The sequence below is a fragment of the Magnolia sinica genome, chromosome 16, assembly GCF_029962835.1.
Source record: "Magnolia sinica isolate HGM2019 chromosome 16, MsV1, whole genome shotgun sequence".
Lineage (NCBI taxonomy): Eukaryota > Viridiplantae > Streptophyta > Magnoliopsida > Magnoliales > Magnoliaceae > Magnolia > Magnolia sinica.
In genome coordinates this window covers 1,705,807-1,731,933 of record NC_080588.1, presented here as the reverse complement: position 1 = coordinate 1,731,933, position 26,127 = coordinate 1,705,807, and the positions used below count along the sequence as shown (strand labels likewise).

Below are 26,127 nucleotides of genomic sequence, written 5' to 3'. Positions count from 1 at the left end.
TAGTCTGCATAGGTCCACTCTTCTTCTTCAATATCTAACTGAAACTTATGGTTTAGCGTGGGTTTTGTACTTGTTGGATTTCGAACTAGCTGACCGCGAACCTCTTCGACGATCATGGGTTGTTTGTCACTACGAATATGTTTGCGATTCATGGCCTTAATTACCCGATCAATTGTCGCATGTAACTTCTGCATTGAGCAATCAAATTCACGATAAAAGGGTCCAAACTTTGCGCTCCTCGATGCTTGTTTCCCCGGAGCACCGTCCATAGGATTGTTGTCACTCGATTTGTTGGACACCATGACACGAGGAGAGACCTCGCTCTGATAGCAAATAACATAGCGGGGAGTCAAGTATGGAGAAAGAGAAGATTTCCTTGTCTACTTCTCCAGTGTAGCTCTTGAATCCACAAGGAAAGAGAATATCTCAAATAAAATTAATATTATTGAATGCATTGCTGATTACAACGTATTTGATTTGCTTATATAATCAAAAGAACCCCTAGATTCTTAATTTGACTCGAAATTAGAGGCTTTCACGAAATAATAAAATTGACTAAAAATAGTAAAAAGACATCTAATTCTACTAAAATTCATAAACAACCCTTATAGAATTAAAACAAAAACTTGGTACCACAACCGGACTCTTTAAAGCCCTAAAATAGAAAAAATGGAACTTATTAAAAATAGTTAGTGTTAACTTAAAATCCTAATTTGATCCCAAAAAACAATTAAATTTTGGGAAGCCATTCTGGGGCCAACTAACCTTGGGTTGTTGGCTAGGATGTAGGGCTTGTCGATAACTATTTGATGACATATTATACGCATGAAATAAATAGGTGGTCACAAAGTTTTGCCTGTCAAAATCTATAATGCGCACTAGACAGCCCCCCCCCCCCCAGATTTTCCTTAATTCTTTGGCTTAAAAAAAATTTGACTGATATTGGCTGCTACAATCTGATACAGGGCGATGCTTGTATCATATAATTTTTTGGTTGGCGGAACACCTCCCGATACTGATGTGCAGAACCATGATTACAATTGAAAGCCATGCTAGCAATCGATCAGTTGTGCCAATTCTGTTGTTGTGCGTGGGAGTTCACCAATCTGGCTGAGGATTAATTGTGAGTTTGGGATGATTGGAGTAGCTGGTTGTATGATTTCAGTTGTGTTTGGGATGATGTATCTTCTGCATGCTGTCGTTGTACATATCGCTTTTCATGAAAATTTGAACCATCCATTGAAACCATGCCTGCTTAAGAAGACAATGCAATTTCTCAAATTGTTTCTCAGTTAGCAAAAAGATGACTGTTTTGGGTACCTTTTCCCACGGTGATGTATCTTCTGCATGCTGTCGTTGTCCATATCACTTTTCTTCTCTTTTGATAAAAATTTGAACCGTCCATTGAAAACATGCCTGCTTAAGAAGACAATGCAATTTCTCAAATTGTTTCTCAGTAGCAAAAAGAGGGCTGTTTTGGGTGCCTTTTCCCATGGTTAGTTCGTATATTTTTCATTCACTTTTATCTTAGCATCATCAGATCTGATGTTTTTTATTAACTACGTCTATTGATCTCTACAGTTGTTCTTATGTTTCTGGCTGATTTGGTGGTGACAGGTACTTACATTTCATGCTCAGTAGAGAACTGCCCTTTTTCGGTTCTGTTGGGTATGTGGATCCTTCACTCATCAGCCTCTCATGTTTTCTCTCCTGCACTATTTGTCGTGAATTCTAATTGCAAGCCATCCATCTAGTTCAGGTCAGGTTATCAAGAGAAACTGTAATGGCAGTCACGGGTGCCCAGAATCCATTGCTAGGAGAAACCACTTGTGGGTCTTTACTGCAGCAATTACAGGTAACGTCTTATAGGCTTGCATCTTTCATACCTTAAAAAAGGGTTTGTGGTTTTCATCCTGCAATGCATGATTATATTTCTTTTTGAAGAAAGGAAGAGGAAGATAAATTGATTGAGCTCTTATTGCAGCAAATATGGGATGAGGTTGGGGAGACCGATGAGGAACGAGATAAAATGCTGCTTCAGTTAGAGCAGGAGTGCTTGGATGTTTACAAGAGGAAAGTTGATCGGGCTTCAAAATCAAGGGCACAACTTCTTCAGGACTTGGCTGATTCCAAGTTAGAACTCTCCCGTCTTTTGTCTGCTCTTGGAGAAAAATCTTTTGTTGTTGTAAGTAAACACACCTTCATGTTTATCATAAATGGATCTGCCTTCTTACCTCACATTTTATGAAATAAGAAACTTAGGACAAAATGCAATTTTATTATTCTGGATATTTTAGTTAAAGACATTATGACAATTATTTTTAAAGTATGCAATATCAAGGTATGATACTGATGTAGTGGGTGCATGGAGAAAAGGGGAGAAAGATCACCTTTTTCTTATATGAAAAAAAGGACCTTGAATCCATGAGGGATAGAACCTAGAAGGCAACAATAAATTGAATGAAATGTTCTTTACAATGCACTTAATGTTTATATAACAAAGACATTTAAGACTCCTATTTCGACCCAAACTAGTAAACTTACCCCAAATAATAATACTCACCAAAACTAGTAAGGATGTCGAAATCAACTCAAGCTTGTTGACCACTCTTAGCTAAACCAAACAATGACTTTGAGTCAAGATAGGACTCTTAAAACTCTAGAATAAATGAAAAAAAATGACAAATTCAAAATTTACCAGAGTAGTAAAGGTTGAATTTAAATGAGACATTGACCCTAAAAAGTCCTTTCTTTAGAAATAATTCGGGGCCAACTGACTTTGTTTGTTTTTTGGAAGATTGAGAATTTATTAAGGGAGCCAAAGCAACCTGAAAACAAAGGAAACAACAAAAACAGAACAAAGGAAACAACAAAAACAGAAATGAAAACAAAGGAAACAACAAAAACAGAAACAGAAAGCAAAACCAACAAAAGCAAAAAAGGAGAAACCCTAGGGGGTGTTTGTTTTTTCATTTACACATGTAATTACATGTACATTGGCAACGATTATTTACCCACGTAATTACAACATCAGTCTCAAGATTGATGTTGACAGTGAGCTCGTTTGCAAAGCTTCCCATTTCAGAGAATTGAATTCGTACATTTCCACATGTAAAACTTGTGGGGCCCATCGTGATGTTTGTATCTTATCTGCATTGTCCATCCATTCTGCCAGCTCATTTTAGGGCGTGAGCCCAAAAATGATGCAAATCTGAAGCTCGAGCGAACCACACCATAGGAAATGGTGGGAATTGAACGCCTAACATTGAAAACTTTTAGGGGCCCACAGAAGTTTTGGATCAAGCTGATATTTGTGTATACCCTTAATAATTGCTAGTGTGATCTTATGAACAAGTTGGATGAGAGATACACATCCCTATGGGCCCTATGAAGGTTTCAATTTTGAACGGTGGACGTCATTACCCCCCTTTTCCTGTGGTGTGGTCCACTTGATTGTCCAATCCGCCTCTTTTGTGCTCATGCCTTGTAATAAATGGTAAAACAGATGGACGGCGTGGATCACACACATCACTGTGGGACCCACAGATTTTGACAGTACCAAAACCCTCTTGGATTTCATGCATTTGGACCCTCTTTTTGTTGCATAATTACGTGTGTATTTCCCTCTTAAACAAGCACCCTTCAAAAGTCATTAATAGCTATTTACCATTATTTACATATGTAATTGAAAAAACAAACACCCCCTAGGAGAAGCTATACAACTCGAGACAAAAGACAACCAAATGAAGAGAAGGCAGCAGCCAACAGCTAGATCAGCTGATGAGGTATCAATGCACTGTCTGCTGGAGAATGAGCTGAAGCTCACTCAAGAGAGTTATGAAAGGCCCAACCAAACCCTGCTTGGAGAGGAAGGAATATTTCTGGAGCTTTGACTGTTCCTTTCCTTCCAACTTACCCAAAGAACAGCTAGCGCTGACATGCGCCAAAATGAGGATGGGTGTATGGTGGATGTTACATCGTGCTAGGCAAAGAGGAATGAAGTAATCGAGGAAGGCATCACCCAATCCACTTGGGACTTGAGCAGGAGCAGAGACCACACATTGTGGACGAAAGGATAGCAAAGGAAGAGGTGGCTTATAGATTCACCACTGTTGTAGCAGAGGATGCAAATATTGGGAAGGATCAGCTCTCTTCTTTGAAGGTTGTCGATGGTGAGAGTCCTGCCCCTTGCTAGGGTCCAGATGAAAGTTGCAGTCTTGGGCAGGCAACCATAAGACTAGAAGTAAGCGGGGTAGGTATCCAGAGCGGGAGGAGATCCTCTGATAATATGGAGAAAAGAAGAGTAGGAGAAGGATCCTGATGCAGATTGGGACCAAACTATGTTGTCTCCAATCTGGTGGAGAGGTTGAACGCCGTGAAGGAGGGTCAAGGGTTCCAATAGCTTGTATGTCTCATTGATGGAATAAATCAACAGGAACAATCTTGCCACCTCCCATGGCTCGTTGATAGAATAAATTGACTAGAACAATGTTCAGCTTCTCGCACTCCAGTCTAGAGGTCCCCACATCCTTTATTTTTCCCCGGCTTTGAACACTTGGAAGGTCTTAAACAAGCCTTTGGAATTTGCAGCATGCTACTTGGCGCTTGTGTCTCCCCACTACTCTTCTTGTTGTGTTCTGCAAAGGGTTACTTCTGTGTCAATCTCGAATGGTCTTTAAATATCAGCAAACTGATCTTTTGAAAAAAAATTCAGCACGTTGATGATCCAATTGTTGGGATGGTGGATCGAAAGCCTATAAAAGGAGACTAACAATCCCGTTGCAAAGTATAAGAAGAAAAACACCTATGGTAAGGAAGAGCAATCTCACGATGCTCTCATCATCGTTCTCTAAATTTTTTTCACTCATATCAGAGCAATCGATCTTAGCCAAGAGGATCAGTCTCCTGTGGTGGTTGTTCCCATTTTACTCGGATGTCATAGTGGATGTTGATTGTTGCCACAACCACTAGAGGAGCTTGACACTATCTCTCTTCTCTGTTGTTGTTGTTGTGAGAAAGAAGAGAGAAGCTTTTTGCAGCTGTTCCCATTTTACTCGGATGTCATAGTGGATGTCAATTGTTGCCACAGCCATTAGAGGAGCTTGACACTAACTCTCTTCTCTGTTGTTGTTGTTGTGAGAAAGAAGAGTTAAGCTTTCTTTTTTAGCCTCTATTTTTATTATTGCTTTTTGTGAAAGCAATATTATATTGCCTTTTCTTGGGAATCCAGTACTCTTTTGAGTTTCTATGACAAGCTATTGCAAGTTCGAGTGGAGCTGAGCCACACTTATTGAGCTAAGTAAGCTCGAGACAAGGCCTAAAAAACCAAAGCTAGCTTGAAGCATCCTCGAACCCGAGCCCATATTCAGGCCCACTACATGTGTAAGCTTATACTTAGATCTAATGTCGAGTTAGGCATAGAGGCAAGCCCACATAAATCAAGTCCGATCCTATGCCAAGGTATAGATTAAGTTTGAGCCCAAAAACTGTCTTCTAGGCCCACAATATGTTTGGGCTCACTCAATAAGCCCATTTCTCACGTAGATCTTGAATGTGCTATATCTTTATCATCCGAACTCGGATTTTCAAGGAAAGGTGTCTAGAAATCAAATAAAAAAAGGGCAAACTAGGTAGGTCCAAACTTAGCTAAAATGGACAAGCTATAAGACATGAACTTTGCAATGTCGAAGAGAAAAATGGTATACCTACTCATCCAGGGTAGGCAAGCATATCTTTTACAAATAAGCTCCACAGAAAAGAAAAAGAAAAAGAAAAAGGCTTTAGAAAATTTCAAGGAAGAGGACTTGATTGTTAGGATGTCCATGCTGATGTTCATTCAAGAAGGCCATATCAAAGTCTTTGAAGGTTTTAGAACCACAAAGGAGATGACGGAGATTATCATTAAAAAGTATGTTGCAACTTTTAAAGCACATTCAAACTTCTTTAGAAAGGTATGACACTTTTAAGGTGAAAGAGGACAACAATGTCACTGAACACGTCAATAAAATGTTAGTGAGGGCCAATGATTTGGTAGTTGTCAAAAATGATATTCTTAAGTGCATTCAAGTGTTAATAACCATTCCAAATAGCTTTTCTGCATCCCAGTGGTGGGATCATCAATTTTATGTGTAACTGTGAGGTGCGATGTAGTGTCGGTCTTGTATTTGATACACTAGCGCTTAGATGTTTGCTTTCGTTGCAATACCCATTGGAAAGTATGTTCGTGTGTTCAGATCATCTGACTAGAGGAAATATATTCATGCTATCTGATGAGATATAACCAGTTGAAGTTTTCGATGAGGAATGAGCCTATTGAATGACCCCAACTAAATTAAAGGCTTAATGGACAACTAGTTGGGCCTGCATTTGATCTGTGTTGATTGGGGCTTGGATTTTAGCTAGTGTTGGCCTGCTTCTAAGTCTAACTTGACCTTGGGCTGATTTTGGGCGTGGCTGTGTACTGTCTATGGACTTATGCTTGAGGGCTCCTTGGCTAAGGTTGGGTCTTTTGGTCTCATACTTGACATAGCTAAGCAAATGTGGTTTGGCTTGGCTCAAATTTGGTTTAGATAGCTTGTCATAAAAACCAAAAAGAGTACAAGGAAAGACAATAAAGTATTGGTTTCCAAAAACTCCAACAAGAACAATATAATATTTCATCCCCAAAAGTTGATGAGTTTTTTTTTGAACGATCCCAAAAGTCGATGATGAAGAAGTAGGCTAGAGAAAGAAAAATAGAAAAGAGACTTTAGCTCTTCGTCCTCACAACAACAGCAATAAAGAAGAGAGCTTCATACTCCTCTAATGGCAACAAGTTGTACTTCCCACGATGTCCGTGTCACCATTTGGAATAGAAACAACACCACAAGAGGTGCACCTCTTGGTTAATTGGGAGTGACAAATGAAGGCTAAGAAGATTGAAGATGTTACATTGTAGATTAGATTGTTTGTGCTAATACTGGTGAAAATTTCGGATACTAAGATCGTCGATCAGTGCCCTAATGATGAGCAGAGTGTCGTGAGATTGTTGATTGCTATGGGATGTTGCTCTTAATCATCGTAGGTGCCTTTCCTTGTGATCTTTTTATCTATTTGGAATATGATTTCTAATCCCTTTTTATAGGCTTACAATCTACCATCATGACAGTCGGATCATCAACTATCATAACATGAAACGACCCTCTGAATTGGGAAGTACTAATCTTCTTCTTAATCCCAATTTAGATGGTTAAAACAAGCTTTTAAAAATAAGCAACATTTGTAATGGAAATGAAAATGATTAGAAGCTTGATTAAGAAGTTCTTGTTAGTATTACCTTGGATCTCCACCATGCAAAATTGGGATAGAGAGGGTCTCATGGCTATTGATTCAACATTCATCCTTTGAATTGGGAAACAATAATATTATTCTTAATCCTAATTTAGATGGTTAAAAAAAGGTATTAAAAATAATAACATTAGTAATAGAAATGAAAATGATTAGAAGCTAGATTAAGAAGCCGTTGTTGGTATTACCTTGGATCTCCACCATACACAACTAGGATAAAGAGGGTCTTGTGGCTATTGATCCAACATTCACCTTCTAATTGAGTTATCAATATATGAAAATCAGGACCATATTCCTTGGCATTTTCAAGTCATTTACTTCGCCTAAGTTCAGGTCTAGACTTATCTTCATTTGGGTCAAAGGATTTGAGCTGTTAGGCTCATCTATTGTACTAGATGAAGGAACCTGACTGTTCATTGATTTGTAGGGAAAGATGTTTAAAAAAATAAAAATAAAAATCTGCATTTCTATATTATATTATAATATTATCTAAAATGTTTAGGAATCTGTGTTGCTGTGTGAGGCATATCCGACACATGCACACTTTGCAATTTAGGTCGTAACTTTGGTTCTTTTAGGATTTGTTAGTCTTACATGGACAAGACAAACCCAAACTCTAATATAATTGAGGTTAAGTTTCCTATTTTCCCATAATTTATAGGATATTATTTTAGATTTAGTCATAAGCAGTGTTCGCAATATCGATGCTATTGGCCGATATAACGGTCGATATTATCATTATTGCTTGCCAACGACACAAAACCCACATGAAACCCTCAGAAGTTAAAAATAAAAAAAACAGAAATGTAGACATCGCGCAATATATCGTAGATATCGCACGATAATCTTCGATATCATGGATATCATCAATACTATCACCCATCCTTTTCGGATTTTATCACAGATTCATAGGCCGGAAAATTGAAAAAAAAAATTAGAAAAAGAGGAAAAACTGAAGAGGAGATTTCAGTACTTGTAATGAAGATTACATGATCGGAGGTGGGCCATTCCGTTAATTGACAGCGGCAATTTCAATTTCCCTCTTTCTTTTTCTTCGAATCGATACAGCAACAACGAAGATTTCAGGTTTGATTGAGGAGAAGATTTGGGGATTTCTCGCAACGGAAATACCGACGAGAAATCGGGCCGGATTAAGGAGAAGGTTTCAAAATTTTAGGGTTCCGGAAGGTCTGGAACCCTCTTCCTTTAAAAAATTTGGGTTTTTTCCCTTCTGCGTCGAAATCAGGTTGCCTATTGAGTTACTTGGTATGCTTTTATTGTACTGAGAAAACTGTGGGGCCCACCGTGAATGTATGTGGTTTATCCATGCCGTCCAACCGTTTTTACAGCTCATTTAAGGGGTTGCGCTGAAAATTGAAGCATATTCAAAGCTCTAGTGGACCATACCATATGAAATAGTGGGAATAATGATTTCAACTGTTGAAACCTTGTCAGGCCCCACGATGATGTTTTTTTTTTTGTCATCGAACTTGTTCATAAGATTAAAGAAACCGGGATGAAGGGAAAACATAAATATAAGCTTGATCCAAAACTTTCGTGGCCCTCAAGAAATTTCAATGTTATACATTCAATTCACACTAAAATTATATGCTAAAATGGATGGAAAGAGTGGATAAAATATATAAATCATGGTGGACCCCACAGATTTTATTAAATACACCCGTCAATTAAGGGCGTGGATTGGGTGCTACGTGAGTAACAACTTAGTGGGTGTTACGCTTATTGTAGGGCCCACCTTGATGATATGTGGTAGATCCACTCCATCCATTCGTTTTTATAGCCAATTTTATGATGTCATACCAAAAAACAATCACATTCAAATCTCAGGTGGACCACACCACATCAAATAGTGTTAATGAACACTTACCATTAAATGATATGGATCTGATTGATTTTTTTGGTGCAGTCCACCAAGATTTGGATCTGCTCAATTTTTGGAATAATATGCTTAAATGCTATTAAAAAAATAGATGGATGGCTTGAATAAAATATATATAGCAAGGTGGACCCCACAGAGCCTGTGACAAGACTGGCTGGTGTACCACACAGACACCCCTCAAGCTTCGAATGGTACGAATGGTTCAAATGAGATCAAAGTTACATGGGCCACACAATGATGTGTTTATTATATCCACCCCGTTCATCTATTTGGTGAGATCATTTTAGATCATGAGCCCAAAAATTAGTCATATCCAAAGCTCAAGTGGACCACACCACAAATAGCAGTGGGACAATGATTCTTACCATTAAAACGTTTGTAGGGCCCACCATAACATTTATTTTCATCCAATCTGTTCATAAAGGTCACAAATACCTGGATGAAGAGTAAAAACAAATATCATATTGATCCAAAACTTCTATGACCCCAAAATGGTTTCAATGGTAGACATTCAATCCCCCACTACGTTTTGCAGTGTGGTCCACTTAATAATTGGATCTTCCTTATTTTTCGGCTAAAGCCTTACGATGAGCTTGCCAAATGGACGGCCGGTTTGGATACAATAGATACCTCATGATGGGACCCACATAACTTGGCGATGTCAACATGCGTACACCAGCCAATCCGCTTCTGCGGATTTCCTGCGAAAGCCTTTGGCAGGAAGTTCTTGCGTTGGAAACCTAGGTGGGGCCCACCGTGATGTTTGTGAGAAATCTACCCCATCAATCCGTTTTGTGAGCTCCTTTTAGGACTTGAGACCAAAAGTGAGCAGGTTCCAAGACTCAAGTGGGCCGCACTAAAGGAAAATGTGGGTAGGTAAATTCCTACCGTTAAAACCTCCCTGGGTCGATAGTGATGTTTAAATGCCATCCATACCGTTCATAATGTCATTACTACAGGGATGAACTGAGAAGACAAATATTACCCTGATTTAAAACTTCTATGGCCCCGCAAATATTTCAACTGTGTACGTTCAATCATCACGTTTTCGGCCCACTTGAGTATTTGATCTGGCTCATTTTTGGTACCATGTCCTAAAATGAGCTCACAAAACGGATGGGCGGGGTGGATTTCTCACAAACATCGCGGTGGGCTAGTTTTGAAAGATCATTTTAGAATATGATCCCAAAAATAAAGCTGATCCAAATCTTACGTGGGCCATACTACAATAAATAGTAGTGATTAAATAACCACAATCAAAAACTTTATGGGGGCCACCAGAATGTTTATTTGCCATTGAACCTCTTGATAAGGTCGCAAAGATCTCAATTTTTATTTCTTCTTTTGCTTTTCAAAATGAATTGGTTGTGTTTTCTTACATGTCTTTGATACATTTATAAATGTCATGCATTTAATTTAAATATAGTTGCATTTGTTCAGTTAAATATCGCATAGCATAGGACCCTATACAAAGGAAATTTATTATGTGCACCTTTTTTATGAGATATTATGATTTAAAAGTGTGTATTAAGGTCTTTTTTTAACAATCCCTGAAATTTCATTGAAAAATTCAACCATTTCCCCAATGTTTCCCCATGTTTCTCAAATAGTTTTGAAAGATCATTTTAGAATATGATCCCAAAAATAAAGCTGATCCAAATCTTACGTGGGCCATACTACAATAAATAGTAGTGATTAAATACCCACAATCAAAAACTTTATGGGGGCCACCAGAATGTTTATTTGCCATTGAACCTCTTGATAAGGTCACAAAGATCTCAATTTTTATTTCTTCTTTTGCTTTTCAAAATGAATTGGTTGTGTTTTCTTACATGTCTTTGATACATTTATAAATGTCATGCATTCAATTTAAATATAGTTGCATTTGTTCAGTTAAACATCGCATAGCTTAGGACCCTATACAAAGGAAATTTATTATGTGAACCTTTTTTATGAGATATTATGATTTAAAAGTGTGTATTAAGGTTTTTTTTTTTTTAACAATCCCTGAAATTTCATTGAAAAATTCAACTATTTCCCCGATGTTTCCCCATGTTTCCCAAAAAGTGCGATAAATTATGCGATACAAATGGTATATCCCATGCGATAACCGATATGTATATTTATCCCAAGGGTGCGATACATAGCGCGATACCGATATTTCGAACACTGGTCATAAGTACTCTATTAAGAATTGTAACTTGTAGAATAAAGAGCTTCTCCCTGAAAATGAAAAGATCAGTATTAAGAAGCATAACATTCATCATATTGATTAAAGTCCTATTAATCCGTTTTGTTACCCCATTTTGTTAAGGAGTATAAGGAACAAAAACCTCGTGTATAGTCTTGAATAATCATTGATAAAAGGTAATAAAGTATTTATTACCTCCTCAAGTAAGGGTTTCTTTAAGATTACAAATATCTAAGTAGATCAATCCAAGTAACTCAGAATTCCTTTATACACTAGGAAAGTTTCTCTTTATTATCTGGATTATGAACAAGGCTCAAAAATTTCAAATTCATTAGTTTCATACGTAGGAATCAAACCACAAGCAACCATTTTCTCGATCAATTTAGTATTCACATGTCCTAATTTACCTTACTACAAAGAGAGAAAACAAACCATATAAACAGAAGATATCTTGTTTGGTTCCGCAGACATGCTCATGATCTCTCAGAAAAAATAAAAAAATGCCATGTTCATGATTAGCATAGTTGTTAACTACTAATGATCCATTCATTGTTTTTACAAGTTGATTAAACTCAACACCTTGCTTCAAACATACCTTCAAAAGATAACCTAAGACCAAGTTCTCGCAATCTGAGGAACGTGAAGAGCATTAGCTAATGTGATGGCTTTTCCCGAGTGGAACACAATTTCAACCTTACCTTGTCTAACTATGTTAGTTGTAACAACCAGTGTTCGAAATATCGATACTATCGGCCAATATTAATGGCATCGCAGTCCAGCAATACGAAACCCTTTGGATGATACTAAAATTGGAAAATTTTACAGAATACTTTTTATCAATCAATATATCGATAAAATATCGCCAAAAATCATTTGATATAGCTAAATATTGTTCTAAATATCATGCGATATCAACGATACTATCACTTTTATCCGTATTTTATTTCTTCTTTCAAGAAATTTGCTATACAACACCAGACGGGGTTACTGTAGCCAACTTCGGGATGTTGGGAGAGTTTCATTATCCGAGTAAAAAAAGAAAAAAAAAAGAAAAGAAAAAAGAAAAACTTTCAACAGTAGATTTCGGTACCTGTAAAGAAGATCGCTCTGATCGGAGGTTGTGTTTGATGGGCCATTCGAATCGAAGTTTATGATTTGGAGAGATTTGGAGGTGAAATTCGAAGATATCCTTGAAATCCTCGGCATTTGGGAGAGATTTTAGGGTTTCCACATTCCGGAACCTTTTGCTTCAAAAAAAAAGGGGCCTCGAGCCCTTATTTATGGGAAGAGGAAGGGCTGGTGTACCGCACACGACTGACATGGATGGTGTGTTGACATCACCAAGTTCTGTGGGTCCCATCATGAGGTATATGTTATATCCAAACCGTTTGTCCATTTGGCGAGCTCGTCATAAGGCTTTAGCCAAAAAATAAGACAGATCCAAAGATCAAGCGGACCACACTGAAAAAAACGGTGGGATATTGAACGTCTACCATTGAAATCCTTTTAGGGGCCACGAAAGTTTTGGATCGATATGATATTTGTTTTTCTCTTCATCAAGGTCTTTGTGACCTCACCCAACAAGGTTTGGGCGAATGGTCTTCACCATAGGTTTGCTCTCTATAGGTGAGGGTTTGATTCCCTTCCTTGGCTTTACCCGATACATGTGGTTGTGGGTGATTGCATGTATCCGTAGGGATTAGCCTCAGTTTAAAAAAGAGGTGGGGACACTCTGTCTTCAAAAAAAGGTCTTTGTGGCCTCATGAACAGATTGGATGGAAAATAAATGTTATGGTGGGCCCTACGAATGTTATAATGGTAAGAATCATTGTCCTCACTGCTATTTGTGGTGTGGTCCAATTGAGCTTTGGATGTGACTCATTTTTGGGCTCATGATCTAAAATGATCTCTCCAAATGGATGAACGGTGTGGATATAATAAGTACATTGTTGTGGGGCCCATGTGACTTTGATCCCGTTTGAACTGTTTGTACAACTCGAGCTCGAGGATCGTCAGCGCTCATCTTCGTGGACGTGGATTTCCTGCGAAAGGCTTTCGCAGGAAGTTCCAGCACTGGAAACTTAGGTGGGGCCCGCCCATCGTGATGTTCGTGAGAAATCCACCCCGTCTATCCGTTTTTTGAGATCATTTTAGGACATGGGGCCAAAAAATGAGCTGGATCCAAGACTCAAGTGGGCCGAAAACGTGATGATTGAACGTCCACAATTGAAATATTCGTGGGGCCATAGAAGTTTTAAATCAGTCTAATATTTGTGTTTTCAGTTCATCCCAGTAGTAATGACATTATGAACGGTATGGATGGAATGTAAACATCATTGTCTACCCAGGGAAGTTTCAACGGTAGGAATTTCCCTACCCACCTTTTCCTTTAGTGCGGCCCACTTGAGTCTTGGATCCTGCTCAATTTTTGCCTCAAGTCTTAAAATAAGCTCACAAAACGGATGGACGGGGTAGATTTCTCACAAACATCACGGTGTGCCCCACCTAAGTTCCAACGTAGGAACTTTCTGCGAAAGGATTTAGTAGTTATCTGCATCCCATCTTCGCACGACACATACCCACACCAGCCAGGTCGCTAGTGTGTGGTACACCATCCATCCATTTTCAGAAGTCATTTTTAGGCATGAGCCCTAAAAGTAGATAGATATAAGCTCAAGTGTACCACACCACAAGAAAACGTGGTGGCAATGATATCCACCATTGAAGCTACTTAGGGCCCACCGTAATGTTTATTTGCCATCCAATCTGTTCATAAGGTTTGACAAACCTGGATGGGAAAACATAAATATTAGCCTGATCCAAAAAATTTATAGCCCCAAAAAAGTTTAATGGTGGTCATTCAATGACCACTATTTTGTGTGGTGTGGTCCACCTCAGATTTGGATCTGCCTTATTTTTCGGCCCATGCCCTGAAATGATATGTTAAAATGAATTCACAGTGTTGATAAACCATCTTATATTGAGGTAGCCCCATGGTCAGGGTCCCATCCAAGTCGTTGGTTGCTTGGATAATGTCCTAAAATAACATGGAAAAACGGGTGGACGGGGTGGATATTGAATACACACATCATTGATAGGTATGTTTTCTAATTTCTAATATATCTTTTGCTTTTGAATACATTGGTTATGTTTTCATACATATCTTTATACATTTATAAATGTTATGCATCATATTTGAATATATTTACCTTAGTTCTATCAGATAACGCATAACTTAGAACCTTATACAAAGGAAATTTATTACGTGCACTTCTTTTTTGAGATTTTATGATTTAAAAGTGTGTATTAAGGTCTTTTTAAATAATCCCTGCAGTTTCATAAAAAAAATTCAACCATTTTGCCAATGTTTCCCCATGTTTCCCAAAAAGCGCAATAAATTACGCGATACAAACGATATATCCCGTGCAATAATCGATACGTATCTGTATCCCAAGGTTGCGATACGTTGCGCAATACCGATATTTTGAACACTGGTAACAACATTGCCCATTTGAACCTTTATGCCACTAGTTGTTGAGGCGGTGGCTATGCATTCCCAATTGGGAAAACCTGTCTCATTCTCTCTTGTTTCCTAAATACACATGAAGTCTAGTTTCTTCGGCTTGAAGCGACTCTCTCTCTTGGGTGTGTTGCCAATAAAATGGAAACATGTGTAGAGAGAGGATCTTCCGGGTCTTCCTTGGTAAGAGATTTCTCTTGGGTGTGTTGTTTGTAAAAGGGAAACATACTCTCCTAGGTGTGTTGTCTATAAAAGAAGACATATAGAGCAAGAGAGAGAGAGAGGTTATCTTCTAGGCCTTCCTTGGTGAGAGATTTCTTATATAGTGAAAGAGTGGGAGAGAGGTAAGCCTTGTATTCTCTGATTTCTCTTGTTTTAGTGAAGAAAAGAGCTCTATGTTGCTGCCTCGTTGGTATAGGCAGATTGTCGAACCACGTAAATCTTCGTCTCCCGTCTCTTGTTTTTCTCTTTGGCATTTCGGTTTTGGTTTGGTTCTTTTCTTTGTGGTTTTGCTTTTTCTTACATTGATTGTGTGTGACGATTTTCCGCGATACTAGTAACCTCTTCGCAGGTCTTGAACTAGCTCAATAGTAACACATGTGCATTGATACCTCACCTGTGTCAATCCACCACCCATCACATTGTCCCATGCTGACAATGTTGACCTCCGTGACCATGACTACAATAAGAGGTTCCATGGCCAAATTTGATTGAGATGCAGTGCAAGCTTCATCTTGTTATAGTGTCACTCTTGCAAATTGGAAATATTTTTCACATTCAAAACAACCTGCTGATTTGTTTTAAAAGCTAAGATTTTTTGTTCTTGGCCTTGGGATAAGCTTCATTTCGAATTGTTATTCTGGTTTGGCTTTTAAGTTATTGGGTTATCCTCTTAATTGGACTTTCTCATTTTTTGCCTAACCATGTTGATTTTAGAAACTTCCTGGCTTTTATTCTCAACCATATCTCGAAGCCTTACATCTTTCTTGATACAAGGATGGACAATGAGAAGTTCCATTGACAGATTCTTAGTTTTATGATGGAAGGAGTTTTTAAAATCTTTCCTAGAGGAAGACACTGTTTTTTCGTTATTGCTTACTTGAACATCCAATTTGGTTCCCTTAGAAATGATTTCATGGCTGTGAGTTTAAACACATTTATTGTGGTACCTGCTACCACTTGAAACTTAAAATATCTGTTGAATGTGTATTTTTTCATGCCGGCTTCTATTCTATATTTCTTCCTAGGGCATTCCAAATTTTGGCAGATGTACCATAGTCACAGAATACATCACATAATTGATTTGACAATGCATTGAGAATAGAACACTTGCATAAATAATCATCATCATAGGCCCGCTCAGTGATTCACCCGCCTAAGACACTTTGATCCAGCGAGGAAAGCTACAGGGCATGCTAGTGCACTCCAGATTTCTTCGTATGCTGCTTGAAATCAACACACAAGCCTGGTCTCTCTCTCTCTCTCTCTCTCTCTCTCTGTTTTCTATACTTTTATTTTTGGGACTCATTGAATTTTAATGTGTCTCACAGCTGTTATTTATGGGCAAGGGGAGATCCCACCCAACTCACTCCCTGTCTTTGTGCATGCTGGTACCTGGGAGAAGGGTGGGGATGGGTGGTGGAGGGTCTTCCCATCGCCAGATTCAGATTAATAGATTCGATGAGTTGCTTGATCTGCCAGGGGAGGTGAACCCCTGCTATAAAACTACCCGAGAATCCCCTTCATTGCTTCTAAAGTCCAATCCCAAACCAAGAGTCTTCATTTGCTCAACAAACATTGGTTTTTCAGTCCAGTAGAAGCCAGTCAGTTCCTGTTCTACTGCCTGTGGGCTGAAGCACTCTATAGTAGGTGATCAAATTGGTGGCCCTCAGAAAAGCCACAGTCCCTTCACCCCAATGTCGAATCACCTGCCATAGGCCTGTTTCAGTCAAGGCTCGCCTAAGAAAATCATATGATCCTGCTTGGTTACCTCTGGTGCCTGGCTTTCACCACCGCATATTAGCTTAGCTGTGCTGCGCTTGATAGGCCCTGGCTTGGTCTATGTTTTCTGTTCTTTCTTTTCCAAAAGTAACCTTCAATCAACTGGGCATCATCTGGGAAAGAACGTCAGATTTCCACATGCAGGAAATACTAGCCATGATCTCTACCTTGGGAATTGGATCCTGAAATTTGAGACTGCTTGATGTCGCTCCTTCCCTCTTAATGAAAATGGGAGTTGGAGGGAGTCTTCTTCTTAATATGAAAAATCCAATGACGCCTTATTCCCTCCTGCTCCCACCTTGGAAATAGAATCTTTCTTTTTCTGCCACTTCTGTCGTACTGTCGAAAGCTGCAGTTCGTGTAGATTAGTGGGTATGCAACTTAAGGTGGTAAGATAGAAAAACATTTTTTACAAATAACGATCTCATCTTCTTCAAGTTCTTGGGGTTCAGACTGAAAGCTCTGGTTCCTGTAGGCCAGTTCTTAGACAAGAGGAAAGGACCCATGCAAGCCTTTCGGCCCGGTACTTGCACCCCTATCTCCATGCGCCCAGTAAACTGTTTTCTCCAGTCGGCTTGGCCCCAGGCCAGGATACTGCATTGATATGGGCTAAGAACATAGTGCAAGTATTTTTCAAAGAATTAGGCAGTGGAATGCTTTATGAGCACTCTCTGCTCCTTTTCTATTCCACGTGAACTAAGCTTTTCACACAAAAAAAGGAAAAAAAGAAAAAAAAAAAAAAGTAGTAAAAGCATTTTTCTTCAAAACACGAGTTATTTTGAAATACACTAACAGTCATGGGGCATAATTTATGCATGTAATAGATCACGGACAAATGAATTTCATCATCATGTGATGACACTATATTCTAAGAGGTTATGCTTTTGGGGAATGACCTAAAGAGGATGTCTAATTACATGTTGCACTGGATTAGGTTTTCATACTTGATTTCTCTTTGTTGATTTACAGCCTGACAACTCAATGGGGACAATCAAGGAACAACTTGCTGCTATAGCACCAGTGCTGGAACAACTATGGAAGCAGAAAGAGGAGAGAGTAAAGGAATTTGCCGAAGTGCAGTCACAGATTCAGAAAATATGTGGAGAAATTGCTGGAAACTTGAAACTTGGTGAGCAGGCAGGGACACCTACGGTTGATGAGAGTGATCTGTCCCTGAAGAAGTTAGATGAGTTTCAATCTCAGCTTCAAGAACTCCAGAAAGAAAAGGTACTGTTTTGTCATTCTCTGAGATGAATAAATGACTGACTTCAACAGTTTGCCAAGATCAATGATTTTTCTATCTTCTACATTCTTTATATTTGCCCTCTTTTTTCCTTCTTTGACAGAGTGATAGGCTGCACAAGGTTCTTGACTTTGTAAGCACAGTGCATGATCTCTGTGCTGTTTTGGGGATGGATTTCTTCAGTACAATTACTGAAGTTCATCCCAGCTTAAATGATTCAATTGGTGTGCAATCCAAGAGCATCAGCAATGACACTTTATCCAGGCTGGCTAAGACAGTCCTGTTGCTAAAAGAAGATAAGCAGCAGAAGCTACAGAAGGTAATAAATTGCAGTTCAGATTTCCATTCTTCTTGCTGGCAAAATGTGCACTCCACCATTTATTCATTAAACTTGATATTCTATTGTTTTTCCACAATCTAGTCATATCCTCTGTAAAGTTCATGCAATGATGTAGCACTTCCTGGCCTTTATATCTTGGAAGATGGACATGGAAAGTGATGCTATTTGAAACTAAGAAGCACAGTATTTTTATTATTATTGTAAGTTTGTCTTGGATAAAATAAAACACAAGTACTTTCTTTTCTGAAAACAAAACTGAAACTGAATGAAATGTGAGTATCTAATGGATGCAGTAAGCAATGTTTGAACGTTCTGGGTTAATAATTGATCTGTCAAGTCATCAATTAAAAAAGAAGAAGGATCGAGTGAAGTTGACCCTGTTTTGTCCTAACAGTGTCAACAGGAACTCTAAAGTTTGACCAAATCAATGGAAAACCAGCTCATGTCAACAGAAAGACTTTTTTAACTTGGCTGTTTCAAGCATTGACCTGGTCCATTCTGCTCAGTTTGGCCTGGCCAATTTCTTTGTCCCTGTTTTTTTACCGTTGGTATTAACTACAGAGGTTTGTTTCTTTTTCCAGCTTCAAGAGCTAGCCGCACAACTATCTGATCTTTGGAACCTGATGGATACTCCTGTTGAGGAGAGAAGTTTATTTGATCACATCACCTGTAATATGTCAGCTTCTGTGGAGGAGGTTACCATCCCTGGGGCCCTTGCTCTTGATTTGATTGAGCAGGTTAGAAAGCTGCACTGATTGGTAAATTTACAGAACTCTGGATCCGAATGGCTTCAGCATGCGGCAGCTCACCATTTCTTGTTTTCTGCTTTGAAGGCGGAGGTGGAAGTTGAAAGGTTGGATCAGCTAAAGGCCAGCAAGATGAAGGAGATTGCTTTTAAGAAACAAACTGAACTTGAGGAGATTTACGCTCGTGCTCACATAGAAATTGATACAGAGGCTGCTCGACAAAGAATAATGGCTCTAATTGATTCCGGAGATGTTGAACCTTCTGAATTACTGGCTGACATGGATAATCAGATAGTAAAAGCCAAAGAAGAGTCCCTCAGCAGGAAAGAAATATTGGAGAAGGTTGAAAAATGGATGTCCACATGTGAAGAAGAAAGCTGGCTTGAAGACTACAATCGGGTACCTATGATCTTTATTCATCTCACATATTAACTATTTGCAGGCATTTGTGCACATAGGTTTTTTGTTTGAATTGTTTTGAACGTCATATAATTTGTTAATCAACCTCACCATCCCGCATTTCAAATTTCCACATGCCTGGAAATGTCATTGAAGCTATTGGTTTTGTACTTTGATCATGAAGGGAGGTTCTCTCAACAGAATCTAATGGTTATCAGTGGCGAGCAGTTTTTGTTGGGATCTTATTGGGTAGAGTTTCGACATTTTGTTGGGATCTCCTTCCTAAGCATTATTCAAAGCGGCTAATTCGAAGCTCAACTTACTTGACCCTTGGTAGTTGTTTCAACAAATGTCCCTCTAAATTTCTTTTACCCCAGTATAGAAAAGGAAACTTTTGATTCCAGCTCTCTTTCTAATTACACTTTGTATCTGTTCTTTTGAATCTTTTCCAAGTAAATTGATCATTCGTGAAAGTTTATGCAGTACAATGATGGAAGTTCTGGTTGCTTGCATGCTTCCATGCGTTCAATATAGTCCATACATTTGAATGCCCCCTACACATCTATATGTTTGTCATCTAGCTGTTTAGGACTTACAAGATGTTCTATATGTGTATCCAGTGTTCGAATTATCTCCGATATTATCGAAATATCTCCGATATTATCTTTATCTCTAGCTGAGCGATACCAATAACACTGGAGCGATACCAATAATGCTGGTAGTATCAGAAATTCTAGGTATTAGCAATGTATCGCCAAGTATCGCCAATGTATCAATATCACTAATGTAATTGTCAATATTTTCAACTATTTAAATTCTAGGTAATGCTTGTATCATAAGTGTATCGACGATATTTCAATAATATCGCCAACGTATTGATATCATAAAAAGTTTGTTTATTAGAATTTTTTTTATTTCATATCTTTTTTCATGGGTACATGGTTTTATGTAGTGTTTAATTTCTCATTGATAATATCGATGATGTCTCGATATTATTGATATCGCAACATGCATGATATGAGACCACAATCTTTCATTTGCTTTCCAATTGTTGATGATTTCTTGATGAAATATCATATGTTGTTGATATTTTGCAATATTGATGGATGTTTGGATGGAAGGTTGGATGGTTAAATGGGCCGGATGGGATCGTTGGACTGATTTCTTACAACAACACATGCTTTTAAGGCCCTATTAAATGGAAACTTGTTATGTATGCATTCTTTTTGCATTTTATTTTATTTTATTATTATTATTATTTTTTTAAATTTCTGAATATGCAAATATGTACATTTTAACATCTCCTGAAGTTTTGATGAAAATTCCACCGTTTTTCCCATGTTTCACCGCATTTCCGGTTATCAGCGATATTGATATTGTTTTTGCATCCCTGGCCAGTGAAACTTGTAGCGATTCCGATACTTCGAACACTGTGTATTCATGCTGGATCTGTAGGCATATTCCTGCATGCTTGATGCTGTGTGTAACTCAATATTCCTGTCACATTTTTTCCCTCTCTTTTTCTTTTTTCCTTGTTGATTTCCAACCCACCCACCCACCCACCCACCCATCCCCCCAGTGCTTTCTTCCTGAAGACATTCTTCTTGTATTTTAGCATCAACATATAAAAATCTTTACTGCTCTAACGTGGATTCTGCTGTTACAGGATGAGAACAGATACAACTCCAGCAGAGGTGCACACATTAACCTCAAACGTGCAGAAAAAGCTCGCATTCTGGTTAACAAAATTCCAGGTATCTTTATTGTTGGTTGTGTTTTACACGTATTAGTCTTCAACACGAACATTGTGGTCAGGTGACTGCTTGGGTATTTTGATCCATGCATGTACAGACATAATACCTACACATTAACTCAAATTAATTCACTGCACAAAGACTTGTCCATATGAAATATCAACAGTCTTCCTGTGTCTCTGCAGTAAACAGATACTGGGCTGCATTTGGATGCACAAGCAAGTCGACCTGAGGATGTTCACCTTAATCAGGAATAACAGAAATAAATAATGTGTCCTAGTATTGATAATGAGGAAGCAGCCCTCAAATTTCAGTTATGTGTTTTTTGGAGTCCAACGTGAAAGTTAAAAAAAAAAAAAAAGCAATTTGGAGCTTGGACCTTAATATGAATACTAAAGAAAAATCTTTCAAAAAAATGAATGCTAAAGAAATTGCAATTTAGTTATCTTTACTTTATTAGACCAATGATTGCAATTTAAATTTTTTGTTAAAAAAATATATTTCAAATTCAATTTGATAATACCTCCAAACCAGAGATATTTTTTCAAAATATTCTTTTAAGTTGGCTTTTTTCTCAACAAGGCATGCTACTATGAATTTAAGATGTCCATGCATGCACCTTACATCTCTGCTGTAAATAGGACACTCGTGTATGGTGGTAAGGGCTGTTGAAGCAGTGCGCCACAATATGAATGTGCCAAATCCTAAAAATGATAGGGGATTTGACTATTTTACCTGTCTGATCGATGGCCTGAAAAGAGGATGCTTCTCTAAAAAAATCAAATTAGAGAGATGGTCCACGCTCAGCAGGCTAAACTTATGAGTTGATTGTTCAAGATGTCTAATCACCGCAGCATTTGGGCTGTAGTGTATTCACAGTGGTCAACCAGATCTGCTTGGGTGTTCCGCTTGAGACTTTGCTGGTGGAGGTGCCATCCTTGATTGTTTTTTTTTTCGAGAAGGGGATGTTTCATTAAAAAAATAAAATCAAATTAGAGTGATGGTTAGCTCAACAGGGAAAAATTACGAGTTGATTGTCGAAGTTGTCCAATCACTGCAACATTTGGGCTATAACGGTATAAACAAATCTATTTGGGGTGTTCTGCTTGAGATTTGGAAGGTGGAGGTGTCATCTTTGATTGGTTCTTGTATTAGAGAGTCAAATGAATACGATGATAAATGGGTCAACAGAGAGGAGGTTGGATTTGCAAGATGAGGATTTATAAAAAAATGTTAGAAGGAATCGCCATCCCAAAATCTATAGTTTGATTGGTGGGTGGCTCTTACTTTACTGTGAGGGTGGTGCAGGAGGAAAAAGAGGCAAGAATGGCCTAGATTTGACAAAAGAATTGGATGAATCTGTCATTATGGGTCGATCACACCATGAAAGGCTAAGTGGAGAATGATTGTGTTGTAGTGACGAGATTTAGGGAAAATGTTTGTTAGGGAGCAAATGATCTCCTAACATATTTTATTAAGAAGAATAAAATACAATGGTATGGTGTCCCGAGGGAGCGGAATAAAAGAAACTACACTACTTTTCTCTAATACTTCTCCTCAAACTGGTGCATGGATATCACACATGCCCAGCCTCTACAGACTCAACAGATCACGAAGATGAGAAGTGGAACAACTTCAGTTAAAATATCAGCGATTTTGATGCTTGGATTGAACACGAGGCGTAGAAAGAGAAAAAGAAAAAGAAAATACACTACTTTCTCTGACAGAAAGTTAGTAAAGCTCCCTCCTGTGTGGTCGTTTACTCCTGATTAGTTGGAAGTAACAAAATCCTTACCGTCAACCATCTTTGCAGCAGGAAGAAAATCGTTGTTAATGGATGCTGTATGTGTTTGAAGGAGAATCAATGAAGCACTTGTTTAGTCACTGTCCTTTTGTTGAGGTGCTTTTCGCAATTTGGCATCAACTGGTCTCTGCAAGCTTCAATCTTGTCTCTCCTTTTGGCTTGGGTAGGGCACCCGTGGAACGTAGCTCCCTTGCCACTATGTGTGATATGGACGGAATCAGAAAGTTGAAAATTTTCCAATTGTTCAAAGCTGGTTTTTCTCATTTGGTGGAGATCTTTGAATTTTATGTTTCTTTTTGGGCAAGCTCCCTTAGCTGTTTGGATTGGTGGAATCGTTTGGAAAACTGTGGAAATGAAACTGATTTCCACCGATGCAATTTATGTTTGTGAAAATCTATTTCCATTTCCATGGATTTCCTCGACAAGCAGTGATTTCCATTTCCTCAGGAAAAAAAACTTGTTAATACAAAGATTTCCATGGTTACAAGAGGCATCTCTTGCTTTTTAACCATTGACCTTTAACATCTCCATCTCTTCAAGAAAAAAAAAAGACCTTTAACTGTTCCATGAAAACCATGTGTGCTAAAAAAAACATGTTAATGTGGATCCTTTTCCACACACTTCTCTTTTCTCTGATGTGACTCTTGGTTTTTCATATCCACGGTTTGGTTTCCACCAATCCAAACAGGCTGGGCTTAGCATGTGGAAATATGGAGTTGGTTTGAAAGATCTTGTTTAGTTAGGGGTTGCTTTTCTCTCTTTGGTTGTATTTGTTTCCCTTTCTGGGGCCCTGTTCACAAAATTTTCTTGCCAATAAAAAAAAAGCAGGCACTAGATTGAATTTCAAAAGCATCTCTTATTCAGTTAAACATGGATTAGTGTTGCTTAGTCTCTCTCACCCATCAAAGAATACCAGTATCAAACTTGCAGATGGAATTTACGGCTGGACCCATATTCTATGCCAACAATTTCTGATCTTATATTTCAATTGGTTTTCGTGATCATAGCTCTGGTGGACTCATTGGTGGCCAAGACTCGTGCCTGGGAAGAGGAGCGAGGATTGCAATTTTCGTACGATGGTGTTCCTCTGCTTGCAATGCTAGAGGAATATGCTATGCTCAGGCAGGACAGAGAGGAAGAGAAGCGGAGAACGAGGGTATATATTACAACTCTATTCTTCCTTTTTCTTCTTCTTTTTCCTGAAAATTTCTTAATCTCTACAGTATTTAACACAAGTAATGTTGGGCCAATTTTACCCCTGCATTTATTGAAGGGTGGGGTGTAAGCTTTTGAAAAATGGCATGTCTGGCCCTTCGACCGAGGGCGTTTTGATCCTTTCAACTCTTTCCTGCAAGTAGCCTTCTGATGCCCCGTGTTCTGCATGGATGGTGCTTATTCTTGGGAGCTGTGATGACTGTCTGACCCACTCTAGACATCCGTTGTGCAGCCCCATGTTAGGACATCAGCCCAAAGAAATAGGCAGATCTGAAACTCGAGCGGGCCACAACAACAGAAAAAGTGAGGATGGGTCGTCCAATCATAGAAACCATTGTGCTCCCTTGCCTCTCTGCATGTAGCTCGCATCTATGTAGCACTCCATTGTGTTGCACATAGCTATCGTAAGCACATGAATACTACTGCAGTGACTGTATGTGGTAGTGTACTATAAAGGAATTATAGGGTCCACTATTGTACAGCATGTCCATGCATGTGGGTCTGAGGGTTCTTTGATCCAGACACCCACTGACTGGTGGGCCATGAAATATCCCAGATTGGAAGACCCTACCCTGTTGACTTTGGTCTTTATTCTGGGGAATGAGGGTTTTTGCTCCATCTTTTTTCTCAACCATCTATTTGCAGGCCGTCATGTGAAGGTTTGTTGGATCTTATAATCTGAGAGATTTTTTGGGTGTGTCCTGCCCATGGCGGTGTTCATCAGATCAAAGGATCAAAGGTCCAGATCCCAGATGAGCAGAATCCTGCTTATCTGCAACCTCTTATGTTTTCCTATGTTCAGGACCTTACAATTCCTCTCCCTTGCTTCCTGCTGTTGTCTAATTGTAGCTAATGGGCATGTGCTTCCATTTTCAGGATCAGAAGCGGTTCCATGAGCAACTAAACACGGAGCAAGAAGCCATGTTTGGCTCAAGGCCAAGCCCGAACCGGCCTCTTGGTCCGAAGAAGGTTGTGGGTCCACGTGCCAATGGAGGCGCATCGAATGGCACTCCCAGCCGGAGGTTATCTCTTAATATCCATCAAACTGGTGGAAACAGTGTCAGATCTGCCAGTAAAGAGAGGAGAAACAGTCACGACCACAGGCCAGCAGCTCCTGCGAACTATGTTGCCATGGCAAAAGAGGATGCAGCCTTGCATGTGTCCGGCTGTGACACACTTCCAGCTTCTCCATGACAATAGCAAAGCCCAGACATAGGTAGGTCTACGTCTCTGTTGTACCGTTAGCATGTATTAAGGAGGTATGATCTAAAGGAAATGATAAGGACTCGGTATGTGTATGTTTTACTGCCTTCTGAAAGTCTCTTTTATGATAATTCTGCATAGAGTAAGGAAGCTGCGGCTTCTGTTTCAGCTAAAAACCCAAATGGGGATGGGGATTTTAATGCCATTTGAAAATCTGGTTTTCTTCTGTTTGATTGTTTGGTGATTTTGGCTGTAAACAGTAATCGATGTGGATGAAGAAACGAGCCAGTGTGAAGCTTTTCTCCAAATTGATGGATAATGGCTTCTAGAAAGTTCTATTATGAGCAAGGGCCTGTTTGTATTAGTGGAAAACCAAAGAGTAGCTGATGAAAGGAAAACGCCCATTGAAGTAGAACTGTAGAAAAGTGAAAAGGTTTCCTTTGCTTTAGGTCTGAGAGAAGGAAATGACCCTCTATAGAGAAAAT

At 38.9% G+C, this 26,127-nt stretch overlaps 1 protein-coding gene across 1 annotated transcript; it reads left to right on the top strand.

Annotated features, from left to right (window-relative positions):
* The first annotated feature begins 1,621 nt into the window (after positions 1-1,621).
* On the top strand, positions 1,622-25,847 carry LOC131228631 (65-kDa microtubule-associated protein 1-like). The gene is made up of 11 exons (XM_058224421.1): positions 1,622-1,668; positions 1,755-1,855; positions 1,985-2,182; positions 7,550-7,555; positions 17,908-18,165; positions 18,285-18,500; positions 19,103-19,258; positions 19,355-19,666; positions 21,333-21,420; positions 24,232-24,380; positions 25,316-25,847. Exons 2-11 carry the CDS (start codon positions 1,784-1,786, stop codon positions 25,631-25,633), a joined length of 1,773 nt encoding a protein of 590 aa, XP_058080404.1. The 5' UTR covers positions 1,622-1,668; positions 1,755-1,783; the 3' UTR covers positions 25,634-25,847.
* The last annotated feature ends 280 nt before the right edge of the window (positions 25,848-26,127 follow it).

What these genes read in the sequence shown, in the direction of transcription:
- LOC131228631 (XM_058224421.1), top strand. Translation starts at nt 1,784, where the DNA reads ATGGCAGTCACGGGTGCCCAGAATCCATTGCTAGGAGAAACCACTTGT. An exon ending in AAGAACTCCAGAAAGAAAAG is followed by an intron (nt 18,166 to 18,284) that starts GTACTGTTTTGT and finishes CTTCTTTGACAG; the next exon opens with AGTGATAGGCTGCACAAGGT. An exon ending in CTCTTGATTTGATTGAGCAG is followed by an intron (nt 19,259 to 19,354) that starts GTTAGAAAGCTG and finishes TCTGCTTTGAAG; the next exon opens with GCGGAGGTGGAAGTTGAAAG.